This window comes from Ursus maritimus, unplaced genomic scaffold (genome assembly GCF_017311325.1).
Source record: "Ursus maritimus isolate PB19 unplaced genomic scaffold, ASM1731132v1 scaffold_29, whole genome shotgun sequence".
Lineage (NCBI taxonomy): Eukaryota > Metazoa > Chordata > Mammalia > Carnivora > Ursidae > Ursus > Ursus maritimus.
The window spans coordinates 12,515,522-12,534,059 of NW_024425452.1; the positions used below are offsets into that span (position 1 = coordinate 12,515,522).

Sequence of the window (18,538 nt, forward strand, 5' to 3'; positions counted from 1 at the left end):
GGGAGCCTGCTTCTTCCTCTCCCACTCCCCCTGCTTGTGTTCCCTCTCTCGCTGGCTGTCTCTATCTCTGTCAAATAAATAAATAAAAAATCTTTAAAAAAATAAATAAATAAATAAATTCATTAGTAGTGGAACTTGTGTGAAATATGCTCTTTCAATGTGAAGTTTCTTTGCAGAGATATTTGAAAGCTTTTATCAACTTAGAGAAGTTAGATAGGTAAAAGCAAGATATAAGTCTGGTAGATACACTCACCAGACAGTGGAAAACTGCAGTATTTAACTATATGCTGTAAAGAAAAAGTTAAGGAGCCGCTGTCAATCTCTTCTGACTCTAGAACTCCCACTCTTACCTTAGGAAGAGGGCTATGTATATGGAGATAACAGAGAGAGCTCATCCAAGAGTAAGGAGAGTAAGGTGCTTACACACCAACTCATCTAAGCATTGTTTAAAGTTTGCTTCTGGGTCACAGGGAGAGTGTTAACTTCTGACTCCTTTTGCAGTGAGGCAGGGGTGGGAGGAGGAGTGGGCTCTAGCCATTAACTCATATAGTGGGAATTTCAGCTAGCTTGTCCTAAAATGGCAAGGATGGTGGGAATATGGGCAGAGTGAAAACAGCGTCTGTTACAATCCTACTAACAGACTGAAGGAATTGGATGAGAGAGAGGTAGTTGTACAGGGACCAAGAGATAAGTGAAGGAATAAGATAAATGGCAGCAGACTAAAAATCCTAGGGTGGAAGATTTGCCTGAGAACAAGATGACACTTTATGTTATGAGTCTGGAAGGATGATGGGAAAGATGACTGAAAATATAGATAGGTTTATGGGTTTGATGATAGAAAGGTGTAGCATTAGCATTTGCTCTCTTTGTTTTCTTGGTAATCTCTGAGAGAAGGTCATCCCTAGAAAGTGTTAATCTCCAGTAAATTAGGGCTTCAGAGGGGAGGGGGTGGGGGATGGGCTAGGCTGGTGATGAGTGGAGCGCTGGGTGTTATATGCAAACAATGAATCATGGACACTACGTCAAAAACTAATGATGTACTGTATGGTGACTCACATAACATTAAAAAAAACAAAACAAACAAACAAAAAAAACTCCAGTAAATTAGGAAAGCAAAGCTTGTAATGGCCACTAGGGGAAATGGGAGACAAGTTGAAGAAATATGAGCAGCAGCATTTAAGAGCTTAGCTGAGACAAAAAATCCAAAAATTTGTAGTGGCACCAATGCTATGGGCCCTTGGATCACCTCCAATGGTACTCAGTAGGTGTGATACAGGGGCAGAAAATGCAAATTGTAGGATACATTCATTTACTGAATAAAAATATTTACTGAGTGCTTAATATGCATCAAGCACTAATTGCTAGAGAAAAAAACAGTTTACAAGTTATAAATAAACAAATTCTGTGATTTTTGTAGAGCTTGCATTCTGGAGAGAAAATACAGAAAATAAGATCAGCGAATAAAATTATAGTACACTAGTGATAATCACAGAGAAGGGGGGTATTGAGTACTAGGGCTGGAGAGAAAGTGTTATTTTAGATAGACAGTGTAGGCAAGGTCTCTCTGAGAAGGTGTCATTTGAAAAAAAGTACTTGAAAGAGGTGAGCAATTGAGCCATATGGGTATCTGCAAAGCATGTTTCAGGTAGAGGGAAGAGCAAGTGAAAAATCCTAAGATAGGAGTGTGTCCAGCATGTTGAGAAAAGGCAAGGTTCCTGTGATGACTGGACCAGGATGAGCAAGGGGTAGAGTAGTTTAAATTGAGGTCAGAGAGATAATAGGTTTGGATGTCCACCTTCCATGAAGTCTTATAGCCTATGGCTTTTAGACTGATTTGGTTGCTGGAATTTTTTGAGGGAGGATGAGGTATGAGGACTAGGGAAGAAAAAATTGAGAATATTGGTAAAAACATACTTTAAGTCATCACTGAAAAGAATGGAGTCCAAGCAGATATAAAGCCTTATAAAGAATGGGAAGAGAATTAGGAAAGAATAGAGTTAAAGGAGAAAAGGGTTTCTAGGGGGACAATATACTGATTAATGGTAGGTAACATTTACTTGGCATGTGCGATGTGCCAGGTACTTCGGGTATTATCTCATTTAAATTTGCCACCCATCTGGTGTGGTAACTGATATTATTATCCAAATTTTACAGATAAAGAAATTGAGAGATTAAGCCAAAGACATGCTGCTAGTCAATGGTGAAACAAGGTTTTGAACTCCGTTAGTCTCTTAGGCTCCAGTTTGTAATAAAATGCTAACTGCTGCAGAAGATTCATGTCTGATAATAATGGCCACAGGTGTATGGGAATTGGATATCAAGGGGTCATTGGTCATAGGTGGTGAGAATGTTGACATCACTTTGCTGTAGTTTAGTGAGTGAATGGCAAGGAATTCTCCACTTGCCACTTTGGGATTAGAGAGTCAGGATGATTATGGAGAGTGATGCCAAGATGTATTTGAAACAGAAAAGATAAAGGGACTTAGGCTGGCCTATAGCTACAGAGGAAAGGAAAAGAAAGTGAAACAATGATGCGTGAATCAGATAACTTATGGGGCAAAGTCAGGGAACAAGTCTGAGGAGTTGGAATTATGCATTAGCCTTAGAGAAGACCCTTGTTTTATAGGAAAAAAGAACTGAGGACCAGAGAAGCAAATTGTGAACCCAAAGTCATAAAGCCAATTAAATAGTAGCCAGGGACCAGAGTCCGGCTTTCCTGTCAAGACAAGTCCTTTTATTAGGCCACCCAGCCACTCTTGCTGATTCATCATTCACTGGTTACTTATCCCTAGTGCAAAGGGACTTATTGCAGTTAATGAATAAACACAGTATAACAAAACCTACTGTAAATGTACACTTGTAACACTAAAGACATCTTGACCTTTGGGTTTCCTTTGCGGCTCCCTACTCCTGTAGTTTCTTAGCACAGAGACGGACTTTTCTTGACCATAAAATGCCTTTCCGATACTGCAGGTTCCTACGCTAGTGCCAGGTAGGGACTCAGTAGAAGGAACTAAGGTCACCCTCAGGGAATTTCTAGCTGAATTAGGCTCCACTAAGCCTTGAAGTCAAAATGCTTCTGGTAGGTAAATGGGGTACAGATGGGAAATCAAACCAGTGTGTGACGGGGCACGATTTAGAGCTACAGTTATTGGTATGACAGATCCGAGCAGGCAACCTCATGAAAGCTTGGATTTTAGTTGCGGCGCAAGTAGGTGAAATGAATAATTGTGTTTTTGACTTTCCAATTTCCCACACCTTGCCAGTGGTTATTGCAGCCATAATTTGGGCCATGTGTATTCCAGAGAGGTTTCTGATTTAAGAATCTAGATTTTTTTTTTGGAGGCAAGCAATATTCAATGTATTTCATCTAACATTTTATTTTATTTTTATGGTGATGGATATTTTTTGCATGATATAACATATTATACATTTTTAACTTTGAAGGAATGACGAGGGTCTATTTTTAACACTTACCTTATCTTGGGCAAACATTGAAATTCTTGATTAATGTTTAACTACAAGAAGTATACTCAGGTCAAGTAAAGGATCCATTCAGGATTCAGGCTGAGTTGTCTTGATAATTAGAATTCCAGCTCCAAGGAGAAGCCCCAAAGCCAAGGGTATTGACCATAACAGAAAGTGGGAACCCTACCTGACGTCTAGAGAATGTGGGCTGGATATAAGATCTTAATCTTTTCCTATCTTACCACAGAAATTTGGATGGAGAAACGGTATTTATCTCAAAGAGAAGTGAACCCAGGACCTGCTTTCACTAGGAATCACACGATTTGGGAAGGTCCTCGATTCAAGAGAGCCATTTTCAAAGGGCAATACTGTAGAAGTTTTGGTTGTTGTGAGGACAGAGATGATGACTGTGCCACTCAGTTCTATGAGGCAAATGCACTATGTTACTGCGATAAATTCTGTGAAAGGGAAAATTCTGATTGCTGTCCTGATTACAAGTCGTTTTGCCGTGAAGGGAAAGAATGGCCTCCTCACACAAAGCCTTGGGATCCAGAAGGTAGGCTTTGGGAATGTGTTTAAGCAAGTACCTGGTTCATTACAAGTCCTGTCAAACTTTCTTTTCCTCTTCTTCTTACCTTCCTTCTTTTCTTAAGAGGAGGTGAAAAATGAATATTATGGTTAAATAAATTTCCTTGGATTGTTAAGGTGTTTTGCTTCAGATGCAAGACACCTGCATTGTACTAGAACCTTCAAGAAAGTTCTGGAGTGATGGCCATGAATGCTGGTCTGGATCCTGTTGTGAATATTGACTCAATGTATATAAGGGTTACTTAAAACTTTTCTTTCTTTGTAAAATGTTTTGGCAACAGGACTCTTAAGCTCTTTTGAGTGTAACCTCTTAGGGAATCTCATCAGTCACATGCCTGATCATCTGTAGACTCATTTAACATTTTGCTTATTATGTCATATGACTAATGGACCTCCTGGCATTAGAACCTGTGGTAGAGCAATGCCATTAGGACCAGTACAAAAGCAAAATAGAGTCAGCTAGCCACCTGCCTACGTAATACCAAATAGTTTTTTCATATGTATTTTTGTTTTGTTTCATTTTGCTAATCTAGGATTTTTTTAAACCTTTGAAACAAAGGAAAACTTCCTATGGAGTCAGATTGAGTGGCTAAGTACAAATACTTCATAAGGAGAATGATGGTATTTATTACATTGGTCTAATTACATTGGTTCTAGATTCTGAGCAATCAGTGCATCTAAGATTTGCAACAAAACACAAAGCAACACTCTTTTGCTATACTTAAATAAAGCCCTATTTTTTTTTTTTTTTGTCTTGCCCATCACATCAAATCTCCTCAGCAGAAATGCAGGTTTAATTGGAGCTTTGTAAGGCTATTCTAAATGAGTGATGATGACTAGAAATTTTGGTTGAAGACAATTTAGGATCAACTAGGATTTGGCGTCCTTTTTTCAAAGTCCAGATCTCATTTCAAAATCCAGATGCCATTGCCTTCATTCTCAGTAATGTCGTCTTGCTTGTAAAATTGAGGGAATGCATCTTAAAACCTGTATGTATTAGGTTAACATTTCCACAGAACTGTCATTTATCCCAGACCTTTGCCTCTACCTATGCAAAATGCAGAAAACATGAAACGTTTATTTTATCCTAAAAAGTGGCAGATCCTTTACTAAGAATGGAGAATCTAGTCATTCATCAAAAATTATTCATTGAATGTCTTCCCTATGCCTGCCATTGTACTTAGTGCTGGGACACCAATGGGGAAGAAAAAGACAAGATCTTACTCTCTTTGAAGTGACAGTCAAGTGGCCAGGGAGAGGGTAAGATACTTAACAAATTCATTGTGCAATTGCAAATTGTGATAAATTCTCTGAAGGAAACTTTTAGGGTGCTGTGAGAGAATATCAGAATGTAACATTAATATGTAAAATATAACATCAGCCTGAGGGGAGTGTCGGCAAGGGAAGATATTTAACAGAGACTCTAGGAGTGAGGGGAAGTGAGCGGACCTGAAGGAGAATTGATGGAAAGCTGTAGATCTGAGAGAGAGGAGGTTGGCCTGGTCCGGGAGCTGGAATGTGGCCGAAATTTCTGGAGAGTAATGTGTAGCAGAGGTCCGGGGGTGGACATGAAATGAGCTTTGAGAGGTGAGTAGAGGTCAGATTATGCCAGGATGTATAGGCTATATTAAGGATTTGAGATTTTATTCTGTTATGAGGACTCATTGAAAGATGTTAAGTAGGAACAGGCTTCATGGGTGTTGAGTCTCAGTATTTCATATAAGCTGGGGTGTTTTTGATGGGCTGCAATGTATTTGAGCTTTTCTTATCTGAGACATGTAGCTCATTTAGAAAAGTAATTGCTACTTCTTCAATGTCCATTTTTGCTTGAGAGCTAGAATTTTGCTATGACTTTAATTTAGGGTTATGTTTTAGGTAGAACTTATGTTCCAGGTATAGTTTTTATTCCATTCATTATGAAGGAAAGCAATTAATCATTTTATTTAGTAGCAAAAAGTTCACATTAGACTATAATTGCTCTTATGAAGGTAATTTGTTTTCTTTTGTTTTATCTTGTGAAAGTAGCTGGTCGAAAGAAAATAGCACTACACAATATTAAAAATCGTGCAAAATTAAAATAAAAACACAATGGTATATTATTTGTACCAATTTTTGCATGCATAATCTGACTTTCCTCGGCAATGCTAAGTTGTTCACTCACTGATCTACTAAACATTATTTTTCAGTTATCTAATTATGTGGTATTATCTAGTTCTTTATACTGCAACTATCCTAAGAGTTTGTTTTAAATCAGTGACTTAAAACTATGTACATCATCTTAAGGGTTATAAAAATAAATATGTACATTTTTTATAAACTGGAAGTAGGACATACTGGTAAATAACTTCCTTCTGTGTGTGTGTGTGTGTGTGTGTGTGTGTGTGTGTGTGTTTTCCCCATCTCTGATGGTAACTTCTAGTAACTGGAGGATTTCATTGTGAGATACCAAAAGCAAGTTACAGAGTTCGAAAGAGAATGAGGATGGATTTTCCAGACAAATCTTTTGGTGTAGCAGATTTTAAGAGAAGAGTCTAGTATACCATCTGTTGTGAATAGACCTAAGTTAATTTAATTATGCAGAACTTTTATGTTCACATTGGTAAAAAAAGGTGTGTAAACCACTGACATATTTGAATTGGATAAGGGTTATTTACTCCTTCACAACCTCCTTAACTACCGTATAATGAAGATAAGTCACAGTCCAAATTCTGCCACACACACTCATAGTTACAAAAATACATATTGGTAAGGAGACATACACCAATTCATACAACCTATGTGTATGTAAGCTTCATGAAGTCTGAAGTCCCTCATCTTTAGACGTTCCCACATCTACTTTGCTTAAGTAAATTACTGGAGGCACAATCATAATAACACAGAGATAGGATTCTTACCCTTGCAGTGAGCATCAGGGAATGAGAATGGCTCCTACCCAGTGTCTGGACACAGAACTTTACAGAGATCAATCCTAGGCACCAGGTCTATAAGTGAAGGCTTTTGACCTTAAGAGAAACATATAAACTGTTGGCTGTAAGAGTGGGAGTGTGCGGCATGATTTTTAAATATTTTAGCTAATATATATAAATTGAATACAATTAATTTACCAATGAGAGCTGATTACTTATATCCATTATATTGATTAACAAGCCACTAACTTTACCAATGAAAGCCCATTTCTGACATTCATTATGCTGCTAGTCTGGTGTTCATCCGAAGATGGATGATGGAAGCACTTATAGCAGCTGCCCTGGAGTCTGGCCTTTAAGAATGAATGCTACTGACCGCCCCTGGGATGTGGATTCCTGATCCGAGCAAGTAACTGTCTTCCTAAAGTGAAGTTTAGACCAGCAAAGATATTATAGTGTGTTATGATGAAGTATTAAAATAAATTACAGCCATCAATATTATCATCTTTTTGTAATCAATGGACCAACTTTTTCACTTTCCAAATACCTGATTTGCCTTATCTTGTATTAATGGCTGTTAAGTTGCAAAACCCTATTAATTTCAGCAGTCATTTTCTTTTCTTTTGTCGATATGCTATATGGGTAACTAATTTGATTAACTCACTCTGAGGTGCTTCATGCACATTTCATTGAGAAAATAAAGCCACCAGGAATGCTCTCATCTCCCTCATCATAATTTTCAACCTCCCTCCCTCTGGGTTATTGCTTACACTCTTGAGTTCTGAATCCTGTCCTCTTTTGTCTTTTTAAGAACAGCACCATTACAATTGTCTCTCTCTTTTCCCTCTCTTCTCCCTCCTCCTCTCCCTCTCTTTCTTTCTCTTTCTTTCTTAAAGCATCATTTTCCCCTTGCTTTCCTGGATCAATGATCAATTTACAAAATGTGTTTTTCTAGCTCTCAAGTTTGAAAAAGTCCTTCCTTGGCTCCATGTCCTTAACCAGCATCTGTCTCTTCCTTTTTTTTCTTTTATGGTAAAATAGCTAAAAGAGACATTTGCTTCCTGACTTCGAAGTCTCTCATCAACCCTTTCCTACAGGATGTCATTCCTTGCTACCTCACTGAGATCCCTCTTGGCAGGGTGCGTGACTTTCTTATCACCAAATGTAACATTCAGATGTCTCTTCTCCTTTTCTTGACCTCTCAGTGGTACTCTACACAGCTGACCACCTCTCTTTATGAAATACTTTCTTTTCTAGCTTCCAAAGCTCTACTCTGTCCTGAATTTCTTACTTCCTCACAGGCAACTCTTTCCCTTTCCTCTTCTGAATGTCTAACTGGTTGGAGTGTTTTAAGCTCCGTCTTGGCCCTCTTTCTCTCACCTATACACACTCTCTCAAATGGATTGTTATTTAGTCTCCCTTTTTCTTAAATGTATGTTACTGTCTCTCAAATTCGTGCTCCAGCCTTGACTTAACTCTGGACTTCCATAAACTACTCTATTTGACATTTTCTATTGGGATATCTAACCTCGATTTAATATAAACCTAAAATATGCACAGCAGACCTCTCAATTTCTTGCCACAAACCTGTTCCTTATTTGAGTGATAGATTTGCTTCTCCTCTATGACTCAAGCCAAAATCCTAGTGAAACATGCTTAATTCCTCTTTCTCCTCATTCCCCAAGCTTAGTCCGTGAGTGAGTTCATTGCTTTACCTCCAAGTTATATTATATCCATCCACTGTTCTCCCTCCTCACTGCTATTATGCAAATCTTCATTTCACTGGGAGCCCCACTCCATCCAGGACTAGGAAAGTGATGAGGGCAGAGACATTTTCGGTAAGGCCTTATAGGTTACCATAAGAAGTTGGGTTTTATTCTAAATTTGATGGGGAATTACTTGAGGATTTTAAGCAAGAAGTGACACAAACTGAGGGCCTCAGAGGGGAGTGGGGGAATGGGATAGACTGGTGATGGGTAGTAAGGAGGGCATGTATTCCATGGTGCACTGGGTGTTATACGCAACTAATGAATCATCGAACTTTACATTGGAAACCGGGGATGTACTGTATGGTGACTAACATAATATAATAAAAAAACATTAAAAAAAAAAAAAGTCCTCACTAAATGCTCGGCAAGTAAATGATGGATACATTGGGGCCAGGCAGGAATATAGGCAAGGATTGGGCTATCTCTGTATAACGTAGAAGTTGATACTTTGTCAGCCCCATGACCAGGCTCAGATGAACTGATTATGGTTTTCATTCAAGAGGCCAGATTTCAAGTGAGATTACAATAAATGTAGTTTCTCGTAGTAAACTCTGACTTGACATTGAGGAAGGCTGACCAAGAAAGGGAACTTTTGCTAACCTAGATTTAGTACTGGTGATTTGGGGTAGGGCTGGTGTTAGCATTCTCTTGATTTCAAAATTATTAGCTAGAGTATGGGTCAGAGAAGGAATTTTTTTTTCCCTTTAAGACTTTTGTGATTTCTATTTCCTTTATGGAAATGGTATGTTGGACAAGGAATACTTAATGAAGTATGATTAAAAATCAGCTTTGGTTTTGGCCTCTCCCCTGTCCTTTAAAACTGGTCAGAAAAGTACTTTCCTTGACTTTGAAAACTTGAGTTGTTGCATGAATTTTCTGTCACCCCTAAGTAATAAAAAGTTTGAAGGTCTCTTTACGTTACATAGTGGAAGTTCATTTATTTCAAGTCTCTAATACTGAGTAGTAATTAAAACTCAGACTTGTTTTAAAGTTAAATCTTTCTGAGTTTGCTATGTCTAGAAGCCTGTGGTCCAGGAGAGAGGCGGTTTTTGTTTCTCTTCCCATGGATTGTGGAATGTTAACAATCCTGGGAAAGAGGTAAATAGATGCAACTATGCAGAGATTTTAGATTTATTAAGCAAAATATTGAACTGTAAAAACAGTGCATACTGAAGAGTAGAAGCTGTGAAGTTTTTTTTCTATGAAGCCATTATTTGAAAAATCAGAGGAGAGCAAATTCCTTAAATGACTTTTGTGAAACTGTGGCTGGGAATTAAACCAAGTCCCTTGGAATGATTACTAAACATGTACATTTTCTCCTATGATTGTATTAATAAACAGTTAGGATTCATTTTGTTTAATTAGAGACCATTGATGTAATCTATCAATTACATGTTTCTGTCAAAGAAGTTTTCACATGACAAAGTAAATTTTACTACCTTTGCTAAATCAGAGTGAATTTTAAATTTGTGCTAATTATATTTTTGCAAAGGATTTCCTTTGTAGCCAGGGTACTCTTTTCACCATATCTTACTGATTGTTTTCATATAATGGTAATAAACCATTGATCTCTTCTTTTTTTTTAAACACTTTCCTTTTTTTTTTTTTAAAGATTTTATTTATTTATTCGACAGAGATAGAGACAGCCAGCGAGAGAGGGAACACAAGCAGGGGGAGTGGGAGAGGAAGAAGCAGGCTCATAGCGGAAGAGCCTGATGTGGGGCTCGATCCTGTAACGCCAGGATCACGCCCTGAGCCGAAGGCAGACGCTTAACCGCTGTGCCACCCAGGCGCCCCAACCATTTTGTAGTTTTATTTAATTTTTTTTTTTTTAAGTAGTTTTTATAATCTGGTAAACTAGTTAACTGCTAGTTTCAGTTAATTGAGAAATGTTTAGCTTTGGAACACAAATGACTACAATCTTATTGATTTCATGAATTTTTCTCCTGATCCAAATTCTGAAGAAAAAAATAAAATTTATCTTTAAAAGGTGAATTCAGTGAGATAGCTTCACATTTTGGCCCAAAACTTTGAGCTCCTTACTCCTGTCATATACAATTACTCATATTTGCTTATGAGACTTGATTAGATTTTTAAATGCGAAAAGCCATAAATTTATCCAAACACTGTCTTATTGCTGACATATTTAAACACATAAATTATTTTTTCAGTGTGGTTAGTGATTAATTCTGTGGTAATCAAGTTTTCATGCTTTACAAATCCTCTGTTGGAACCTAATATGCAGTTTTAAAGATAAAAGCTCATAGAACAAGCTTAGAAAAATTCTATACATAAACCTTGACACAAACCAGATGTGGATTTTCATCAGAGTGGCACCAACTATCTTTGCCTATTTGAGAAACTAAGAGGATTTTAAGTTACTTGTGATGTTAATGCACTTTATTATCCAATTTAGAATTTTCATTTGTTTACGTGTTATGTTGGCAGGTTGCCTCAGAGATGGCCAAGCTTATGAAGAAGGATCAGTAATTAAAGAAAACTGCAACTCCTGGTAATGAATTTAAGTGGCACAGAACTGAAGTCTGTCCGTGTATGTTTTCTTCAAATAAAAGGAGTATTGTGAAATAAAACATATATTTAAATACAGATAGAATCATAAGTTATAGGGTATCGCATATCCGTACCTTTATATAAGCATATTTAATGAATGTTGACAAATCTAGCCCTGGATACACCTTTTCACACTATATTGTTCATGACGATGGCCTTCCTCATACCGCAGGCCTGCATTAAATATACCTCTTAATTATAAGCATTCTACAGGCAAGATACGCTACAGGCAAATTGTGTTTCTTTGATCACGGTAGCTGTATATAAAAACAGGCTGCCTTCAAATGATTATCCTGCAGAAAGTTTCCAAATACAAAGACACGGAATCTGTCTGAATTTTCCTATGTTTTCAAACTTCAACGACTGTGTGGTCATTTCGCGTATTGATGGCCTCGAGCGTATGGAGTGGTAGCTAATGCATATGTTAGTATTTTACTTCTGCCAAGAATCAAATAGGCATATGGCTATCATTAATCAAAAATATGTTGTATGTCTTAGCAGTGTGCGATTCTGGTTACTAATTGTGTAAATGTACTTCAGAAAGGCTAGGCCACTTTTGTAATTTTTACATCTTTGCAGCACATGCTCAGGACAGCAATGGAGATGCTCCCAGCTTGTCTGCCTTGTTCAACCAGAACTAATTGAACGTGTCAATAAAGGAGACTATGGGTGAGGAAAATCTTGCTTTATAGACTTTTTGGCAGTCCCAGTTACTCTTCAGTCTTCAAACAATGTATTTCCTATCATTTACTTCTAAAAATGGCCATTATTTCAAAAGAAAGAGCGGGAGAGAAATGGGAAGAGAAGTAGAAAGATGTGTAAAATAGGAATGCATGGAGGTAATTATTAAATAATTAAAAATTAAATTGCACAAAGAAATATAGAACAGGGTCTTAAACTATCTAGGAAGGATCAGTGTCATGGTGTGAGTGAGGGGAGTAGAGGGAGCTTTAGTTTGGATAAATATTTAGGCAAAATTAAGAAGTAGGCAAAATTGATTTTTTTTTTCATATAAACCATCTTTCTCCCTCTGCTGTTGCCCTGACCCAACCAATCAGCTATCATGGGAGAATCAGACCCTAATAGGTTAGTATTTAATCTTGGTGGTTCCCCAAATAGCCAGTCCCTCTAGACAATTTCACTGACATGACCTATATAGACAATTTCACTTACAGCTGAATCAAAAGATAGGCTGAGCCACTTTACTTTGCTAATAAATAGGGCTGATTGACACTTAAACATGGGAAATAATGGTTTGATGCTCTCTGACAGATTAATAAATTAGGTGGCTTCTCCATTTACATAGAGGGAATTGTGATGTCAGTGCTAACACTGGTTTTCTTTACTGAACTGAAAGGAAGAGGGATAACACCTGGTTATCTGCCTCAGGATTGCTGCATTGTCATTGATCGAATCTCTATATACCCTCACTAACATTTTCTACATTCTGGAAAAGATTTCACGTAAGAAGATCTATTATCAAGTAACTATAAAAGTGATGTAATCCTGAAATGGATTTTTAAAAAATTAAAAGTATCATTTGCTTCCACATAGAAGACCATAAGACAGATATTTCCCAGCACAGTGGGGACACTGACTTTCAGTGTCCCCAAAGTATTTTCTTGGAAGATGTGAAATTTAGAAATAAATTTTTTTTTGACATTAATATTCTTAAACCATGCTCAATTTCTGTGTGTGTATACAATGTTTAACCAATATTTTAGGTGATAATATGACATTTTAAGTATTTCTAGGGAAAATACATTATGATTTTCTGTGGCTAAGTGATACTTAAATCATTAAAAGAACATCAGAGTATGTGCCATCATAAGAAATTATCTGAATCAGGTTCCTAAAATAATTCAAATGCTTGACCTATGGAGCACATACTTCCAAGAAGCCATCAGCAGCCTGTTTTTCCAATGTCCCAGAACCCACAGGAAACCATAATTGAAGGCAACATGGAAAGTACATTAAGAATACAGAAGCTGGTAGGAATGCTGTCTTCCTTGGAAGGAAGAATTTTCCTGCCATCATTTGTTCACTGTGAGGTAACTCTGGGAGAGTTAAGAGGCACAAAGCCTTTTGTAGCAAACATCGATGACCTTAAAAGGACAAAAGCAAGGTATAATTGGAGCAAAAGGAAACCTCCATTGCCCAAAGAAAGAAAGTTAAGTAAAAGAGACAAGCTATGAAGAAACAGTAAAACTAAAATCATTTACTGGAGAGCAAAAAGGTAGGGGGAGCCCTTGAATTTAAAAGAAAGTTCTGACTCTCAGATATATTCTGGTCCAGACGTTCAAATTGTTTTCATGTGTGAAAATAGAAGCATATCATTTAGTACTTACTAAGTGCTTTTTAAAATAGCCTACATGCAAATATATACACTCTTTGCTTTAAAACATTTACTTTTCTCATCTTGGTGGTGTTTTAGATCCAAGTCTTTATTCGTTCTACATAAGCTACTTCAGTGTATATTTATTCCCCGTGTTATTTTTCAATGCAACCAATTAATATGAACAAAACGTGTGTTTCTCTTGTGGCACTGCTGAGGATAGAAATAAATAATTCCTGTCTTACAGGAATTTACAGTCTAGCTGAGGAGTCAACATGTCATCCCTTTGTGGAAGGATTTCGGATGATAGGGAAGTATGTAAGTGCCGAATTAGTAGCACAAGTAGTAATCAACAAGTTGGTGGAACAAAGGGAGTTAGATAACTGTTTCAGTTATCTGCTGTGGGGCAGCAAAGCACTCCAGAATTTAACAGCTTAAAACCATAGCTTTTCACTGGTTCACTTCAGTAACTTGGGATGCACTTAGCTGAAGCTCCTTTCCTGATCTCTCTTGGGGTTACTCAGATGTCTATGGATATCTGGAGCTCAACTGAGGCTGAATTGTCTGAGGTGGCCTCATTCCTGTGCCTGGTGGTTGGTGCTTGTTGTTAGTGGACCCACATGTTTTCAGCAGACTAGTCTTAGCCTCTTGCCATAGTGCAAGTGTTCTAAGAGGGCATGAGGAAGAGCTGTAAAGGGCCTCCCCATAGGCCTACGCTTGAAAGTCACACAACATCAATTGTCCTACTTTTTGTTGGGTGAAGCAAGTCACTAGTCCTACCCACATTCAGAGGTTGGGGAAATAGATTCCACTTCTTGGTGCCAAGAGCCACAAATAATTTGTGGCCATGTTTAATCTGTCACATCTCTGAGCTTGATTTTTTTTTTTTTAATGAGCTCAAAACCTACTCTATTGTATTCTCCCCTCCCCCCCCCACCGGTTTCTCAAATCAACACATCCCAAACCAAAAGAGTTGACCTCTTCGACCTGCCCTTGGTGACTGGCCTTCCCCTCTGCCTTGTCAGCCAAGCCAGGAAATCAGAAATTAGTTTGATTCTTCTCTCCTCATCTCTCTCAGTCACTACTCTCTTATAATTTCCACATTCATAGTTTCTTTCAGATATTTATTTTTTCTACCTCTCTGCTATATTCTAGAGCATTTCTTTATCAAGCCTCATTTGAGATGACCTGATTTTTCTCTCTGTTTCCAGTCTGACCAAACTGCAACCGATCCTTTATACTTTCATGGTTATCCCTCTAAATCAAATACTTTCATAGTTATCCCTCTATTCGTGTTCTTCAAAATCCTCAGTGATACTCCATTGCTTGTAGAATATCATTATACTCCTTAGCATAAGTAACAATCTGGCCCAAATGCTTCTTTACTACCTCATTTTTTATGCTCTTTCCAGCTTCTGTCTCCCTAGGCCCTCTCATGGGTTCAGCATCGAACTTACCTGCTCATCCTTAAACGTGCTACCTGGTTTCAAATCTGTATGCCCTGCTCCTGAGTTGTCTTTTTTTTTTTTTAATACCTTTTCTTTTACATCTGTCCACCAAACTTATTCTCATCCTTCCAGATGGAGCACTAAAGTCACTTTCTGTAATGAAATTATGCCAACTCCTTCAGGCAGAGTTATATTTGAATCCTCTACTCTGATCGTACCCTGACCTACCAATAAATGACACACACTGAAGTCATTTCTCTCTTTGCAGTCTTTTTAGGGTATGAGCTCTGTGAGGGTAGAGAAATTAACTTATTGCCATGTTTTAAGAGAGAATATGATAAATGAAGAATGTTCAGTAAATGCTAAATTGTATTAAAGGGAAAGCAACGAGTCTTGATCAAAGAGGATGGGATGGCGTGGTAGTCCCTTCATACTTTTTTGAGCCTACGTCACAGTAAAACATACATCTGACGTTGTGACTTAGTATACACATGTGCACATGAATATCCATACAAATACATGCTATACACACACCTACACATATAAAAACAATACTCACCCTTACGACATGCAATAAATTCTAATATTTCCTATTATTTTTCCTGTATTCTATTTATTTTTCAAAATACTGATCCCTGCTCACTAAATTGAGTGATTAAATGACCACAAATGTATCTGAATGTTTGAAAATTACTAGTGTAGGGTACCAAAGACATACTTCACTGATGTCATGGTTTTGCCCAAGGCTAGTCCTAATGTTCTCTTACATAGGCTGCAATATCTAATATAGTCAGAGGTTTCCTTGGATGATGGAGATTGCACTCCCAAAATTGTGGCTCCAAGTTGCTTAGGGTTTTATGACCTAACAGATTCTTATAAAAGAAAAGCATGAACTTGCTAAGCATATTATTGACAATCAAGCTGTATCTTTAATCATTCATTAGAGTCTATCGCACTATCAGCATTTTTGGTAATTAACAGAATTAAGTTTAGATTTGACTTAACTACTGAAAATATATTGTCCTCAAGTTGTAAATAATTCAAACAAGCAGTGATTAAATCACTTTTGTCTTTCTCATCGACTCTTATCTCTTCAAGAAATTTTTCATTGGATTTAAATGTCAGTGTTAGATTTTGAAAACAAAGCTTCTTTTCCTATGTAAGGGCACAAACCCTGTCTCTAAAAAATACGTACTTTTTACCATCTAATTTCACATCAATTGAATTTGTATCATCATTAATAATAACTAAGATTATTGAATACTTAATGCAAATTAACTCTTTAATCTATGATAGAACATTCCAGTATTTAAATAAAATATTTCAATATAATTAATTAGCACTGATATAATCTTTTTAAGTATAACTATTTTATCCTCAGTTTTTATGGATATTTCCTTTTACATGGTCAAATTCTTTCTGAATCTAAATTATATGTAAAACAATTACCCTGTTTAATCTGTAAGTACATTTCTATACATTCAAGCTTCTTTCTAAAATGCACTTAATAACATTTAAAAGAAACTACATATATTGGACTTTTGCCGCTTAATCCCTTATAATATGTAAAGATACCTATCCTTGTATTTAGTCTATATTGATATATAGCCTTAGGTTCCTCATATAAGTCATTAACATATTTGAAAGAGACCTAATTTAGGAAGAGCTTTCCTATTAGAGTAAACAATCATGCATTCTTTATATAAAGAATAATTAGCTTATAGTAATAGTTCCAATTTTGTATAATTTCAGAAATATAAACAAACACCATTTATAAAAGTGATATTACACAACCTATACCAATTTTTCTCTTTCATTTGTAAGGCAGATGGACAGCTCAGAACTACAGCCAGTTCTGGGGAATGACTCTGGAAGAAGGTTTCAAGTACCGTCTCGGCACCCTGCCACCTAGTCCCTTGCTTCTCAGTATGAATGAAATGACGGTAAGTGTTCTCTCTGTCTGACTCAAATGTGTGTGTGTTTGTACAGGTATGTTTGTATGTGCATTTAAAGAAATTTTAAGTAACTAAAATAGTGGGTTTTGAGCTTTCAGAGTTGTAATTTTGTCATATAAATAAAAAACCTTTACCAAAATGGTTGTTACCTTCCCTAAATGTTTCAGGTGAATTTTGAAGTTCACCAATGTCAATTAGATCAAGTGTCCTGTCTTTAAGAACGGTTGTGTTCTTTTACACGGCTCATAATTTCGTAGAAATTCCTATTTCTGATTATTGATTATTTAGTGACCCGGTGCTCAAACAAGTTATTAGTTGTCCTTATTTTTCTTTTTTAAAAGTAAACCCAGATATTTTTTGAATTCATCCAAACAAAGTTGTGGTGTCTTTGGGCTACCCATTATCATATGAGGCTAAGAGAAATGCCAGTGACTGCAGATATGTATACTATGGCGATTCATAAAGGCTTATCCTCAAAATTTCCATTACAGGAACACTTTCAAATTTTGCCAGGTGACCTTGCAAACTCCTCCATGAAACTGCTGCATTTCCTACAGCCTTAAGCTTTGTACCATTATATTGGCTTCCCCTTTCATTTTTAGGAGATGTTATCATCCCATAACAGGTATCTTGTATAAAGAGGCTTCTATCTCTCCAGTGTCACAGACCTCTAACTCATAGAGCTGCAGTTTGACCACCAGATGTGTGGTGTCCCAGGCACACATCCCAATTGAGATGTTGAATGTATTCAAGGCCTAGTTCAAATGCCCAAGGCTGAGCGGTGCTCGCGGGTAAAGTGGGAGTGCAGCCTCCTCTCTCTGCAATGCAGGCTTCGGGTCCTGGCTGCCTGGAAGCTCCCAGTGGCTCGGGAGCAAGCAGGGTTGTTGTTTGCCATTGGATGAGTTGTAAATCCACAGGTTTCTCGTGAAGCATTTAATGTACTTTGCTTTCAAGAGATGTAATCCCCTGAGTTATTATACCAATTCAAATTGCAGTAGCAGGGCCTGATAAATTATAACTAGTATCAGAAAAGATCATAATAGCTGCCACGTATTGAGGAGATGTGTGTTATGCGCTCTTATAAGCACTTTCATACCTTATTTCATCTAATTTCCACAGCAGCTTGATATAGTGGGTACTATAATTATCCACATTTTAAAGACAAGAAAATTGAGATTGAGAGAGGTTAAGTCACACTGAGATTGGGAAAAGTGAAAAGCTACCACAGAATTACTTAGAGTGCAGAGCCAGGACATCTTAAAACATCTGCTCCCAAAAATAGTCCCTAGAGTTCCACTAGAATCGTTAGCTTTGGCCAGTGCAGGTTCAAAATAGCAAAAAGCAGAGCTAAGATTATGAAATGATCAGCTTAGATATACTTTTGGATCTTTCCTGAAACAGTAAGATACAAAATCTTTAGAGATGTGGCTTGGATTCATGGTTTTTAGTGACCTAATTATATGATCAATTGGAAGAGTTATTTTTATTTTAATTTTTT

General features: G+C 37.1%; 1 protein-coding gene across 1 annotated transcript in view; it reads left to right on the forward strand.

The window, feature by feature from the left end:
- The first annotated feature begins 3,669 nt into the window (after positions 1–3,669).
- TINAG (tubulointerstitial nephritis antigen) overlaps positions 3,670–18,538 on the forward strand; it is a 77,123-nt gene continuing 62,254 nt past the window's right edge. Inside the window, exons 1-4 of the mRNA XM_008691770.1 lie at positions 3,670–4,024; positions 11,180–11,243; positions 11,882–11,971; positions 16,914–17,028. Of these exons, the coding sequence (XP_008689992.1) occupies positions 3,670–4,024; positions 11,180–11,243; positions 11,882–11,971; positions 16,914–17,028 (624 nt within the window). The remainder of the gene's footprint in view (positions 4,025–11,179; positions 11,244–11,881; positions 11,972–16,913; positions 17,029–18,538) is intronic.